This window comes from Nicotiana tabacum, chromosome 22 (genome assembly GCF_000715075.1).
Source record: "Nicotiana tabacum cultivar K326 chromosome 22, ASM71507v2, whole genome shotgun sequence".
NCBI classification, from domain to species: domain Eukaryota; kingdom Viridiplantae; phylum Streptophyta; class Magnoliopsida; order Solanales; family Solanaceae; genus Nicotiana; species Nicotiana tabacum.
The window spans coordinates 150933724-150937165 of NC_134101.1; the positions used below are offsets into that span (position 1 = coordinate 150933724).

The following is a 3442-nucleotide window of genomic DNA, read 5'->3' on the forward strand; positions in this document are numbered from 1 at the left end:
TTAAGGAGTAGCTACTATAGAGAACTAGTTTCACAATGGGAGAGTATCCTCAAGAAAGTGGAGCAAATTGGAATGCCAGCAGCTGATAGATAAGATCACTAATAGGATCAAAATGACATATACAAAACAACTCTCCTATGCTGGGAGATTACAGATAATAAACTCAGTTTTCTTCTCTATATACAACTTTTGGGGATCTGTGTTCATTCTTCCTCAAAGTGTGTTGAAGGAGGTAGATAGAAAGTGTAGAGATTATGGGGTGGCTCAAAAAATAAGCGGAAAGTATCCTTAGTTGCATGGGATAAAGTATGTTGCTCTAAGAAGAATGGAGGCTTAAATATCAAAAAATGTAGATTCCGGAACATGGCTGCAGTTGGAAAAATAGTATGGCAACTGGTAGTAAATAAAGATTCATTGTGGATAAAATGGGTACATGGTGTATACTTAAAGAATGGTGAGGACATCTGGAATCACAAAGTACCTGCAGATAGTAGCTGGTACTAGAGAAAGATCAAAGGGATAGCTGATAAAATGCAGAATTGGTACATACATGGTAGATATAGGCTCACATCAACAGGAGTCAATTCTATTAATAGGAGTTCCATGGAACTAAGGAATGACCACCCAAAGTTGGCTAATGCTGAACTAATTTGGACTCCTGTGGCACAGCCTAAGCAGAGATTCATCATGTGGCTAGCTATTCAAAATAGACTACTCACTAGAGAAAGACTGGGAAAGTTGAATATACTAGTAGAAGAGTCGACTTGCTGTCTCTGTGACAACCAAGTTACTGAGTTAGTTGGTCACTTGTTTAATGGATGCCCATGGTTCCAGGAAGTCAAGAAAGGGGTGGAGCAATGGACAGGATTGCAATTGCCACTAGGAAGTCTGAGGACAGTATTACAGTGCATCAAAAAGAAGAAATGGAAGAAATTTCAAAGAGAGCTGGTTGCAGCAACATGGGGAGCAATGGTTTATCACACTTGGAAGGCAAGGAACTGGAAATTGTTTAAAGGGATACATGCACAGGCGGCAGGAATAGTTATACAGATAAAAAGAGAGATTCTAGCTAGAGTAGACACAATTAGCTCACCTCAGAAAGCTCATAGATGTATGAACTTTATAGAGAAGCTGCAAATGTAATTAGTTTTTTTTTATTTGTCTGTTGGAGGCTTGATCTCTGTATGTGTGCGAGATCAAGTGCTCTTTAAGTGTAAGTATTTGTTTGTCAATGATAATATTTACATGGTTACCAAAAAACTTATACGTGAATTAACTTTGCGAGAATAAAACATGTATAAGAGACCGAAACACTTTGGTTTGATTTTTATTTGGCGTAATACATACGGAGACACCTAAAGTTGGCACGATCTTTTACTTAGACACTTAAACTAGACCTCTTTCCAATTAGACACGTTTCTTAGGCAATTCTCATACCAATTAGACACGTTTTTTGCTGGTGGCATATAGCGTGACTTCAAACCTATTTAGGCGCGTGAAGGATTCTAAAAAGTGACTTTTCCTTTCCCAATTAGACACATAACGGTAACATGGATTGCCAATTATTATTTAAACCCTAATCCCTTTCCCAATTCTTAAAAAACCTATTTGTTCTCTTCTCTTCTTCTCAGATTTCTCCAGCAATTCTCCAGCAAATCTTTTCTTCTCTTCTCTTTTTTCTCTCGTTTCTGTTCTCTTCTTGATATCAATTAATTTCTTCTCTTCTCTTCTTCCTCTCATTTCTATTGTTGTCGTGTTTATTAATGTCGAACTTCTCGAAATCGACGAACTCGTCAATGTCACCTTGCGTTGCTGCTCGAATCTGTAAGTGTGGTGTTTCTCCAAAGTTGAATACTTCTTGGACCCAATTAAACCCAGGTCGTAGGTTTTTTGCTTGCAAAATCGGAAAGGTAAATTGTTAGTTCATAATTTGTAAATTTTGTTTTATGAATTATTTTCTTTGATAAAAATTGATTAAAAGTGTTTTGTGATATTTGTACAAAAAGGGTGGATGTGATTATTTCTGTTGGTATGACGATGAGATGCCTACTCAAGCGAAGAATATAATTTGGGGTTTATTAAAGAGAGTCAAAGCTTTTGAAAAGGAGAAAGTTCGAGCAAAAAGAAGACGAATCCTTTTGATGATTGTTGTTATATTGTTGGCGTTTTATGGAAACTGTATGACTGATGAATTTTGGTTGACTGATGAGCAAAAAGAAGACGGATTTCTGTTGTTGCTTTAAATTTCTGTTTTGAAACTGTTGTTGTAATATTCAGATGTTGTATAAATACAACTGAATTTTGTTATAAAATTCTGTTTATATTCAGATGTTGAAACCGTTGTTTTAATTTACAGTTGCTGAATTTTGAAAGTGCTGTAATATACAACTTCTGTACAAAGCATAGAACCATAAGATGCAGTTTCAAAATGCAGAACATATAGACTGAAGTTGCTGCATTATAGAGTAATTATTCAGAACATAGAGTAACTATTCTGCCAAAACAAACAAAATAAGGCTGAAGTTGCAGCTGCATAACATATATCCAAAACAGAACAATAAGATTACACGACTGAATACAACTTAAAGTTTAGTTCCTTCAAAAACTAGATCCCAAAATATAATAGGTTGTTGCTACATAACATATAGACAAAATAAGTTCCTAAGATACTACTTCTTGCTGAAGTTTGCCTTCATCTGCTGCAATTGGGAAGTTGTGATAGCATCTTGACCCTTCCACCTCAAGCCTCTAGCCTTAAAACCAAGGTCAATTCCTGTTGGAGCTGCACTCTTATAAGTTGAACCACTTACCATAACTCGTTGGCTTGATGTTCCGGGCTGCAGTTTGCCAAATAATGAACCACAATCAGTAAGTTATTTGTAAGTCATATTATAGATGAAATATGTATGATTATATACCTTTAATATTTGAGTTCCACTTGCAGCTGTGTAGATGCCAAATCCAATATTTTTGGACCTTTTTTGTGCTCCTTTTTCAGCATCTTCTTTACTTGCACCCCTTCCTTTCTTTTGGCTGGTAGTTGCTTTACCCTTTGGAGGAAGTTGACTACCTAATCCTCTTCTAGCAGGCCTGCTCGAATCTGTTGAACTTGGTGTTGGTTGGCTTGAGCTTCTAGCTTCATTAACCCTTCTAACCCTTGTTGTATCAAAGCACACAGAGTTTGTAGGTTGGCTTGAGCTTCCAGCTGCATCAGGTTGGCTAGCACCTTGTGAGCTTTGGCTACCTTGTTGTGAATGCATCCAATTTTCAGCCTACATAACATTGAGCAACATCAGTGAATAACAGTGATGGAAACAGATTACTACATTCATATGAACAACAGGAAACATGTGATGGCAACAGGAAATATTTGACAAGAAACATTTACCTTACAATATCTTTTGTTATGTCCTTGTTGATGGCACTTGGAACATGTCATTTT

At 36.6% G+C, this 3442-nt stretch overlaps 1 protein-coding gene across 1 annotated transcript; it reads left to right on the plus strand.

Annotated features, from left to right (window-relative positions):
* Nucleotides 1-531: 531 nt before the first annotated feature.
* On the plus strand, nt 532-1143 carry LOC142176110 (uncharacterized). The gene has a single exon (XM_075243179.1). It carries the CDS (start codon nt 532-534, stop codon nt 1141-1143), a length of 612 nt encoding a protein of 203 aa, XP_075099280.1.
* Nucleotides 1144-3442: the final 2299 nt, after the last annotated feature.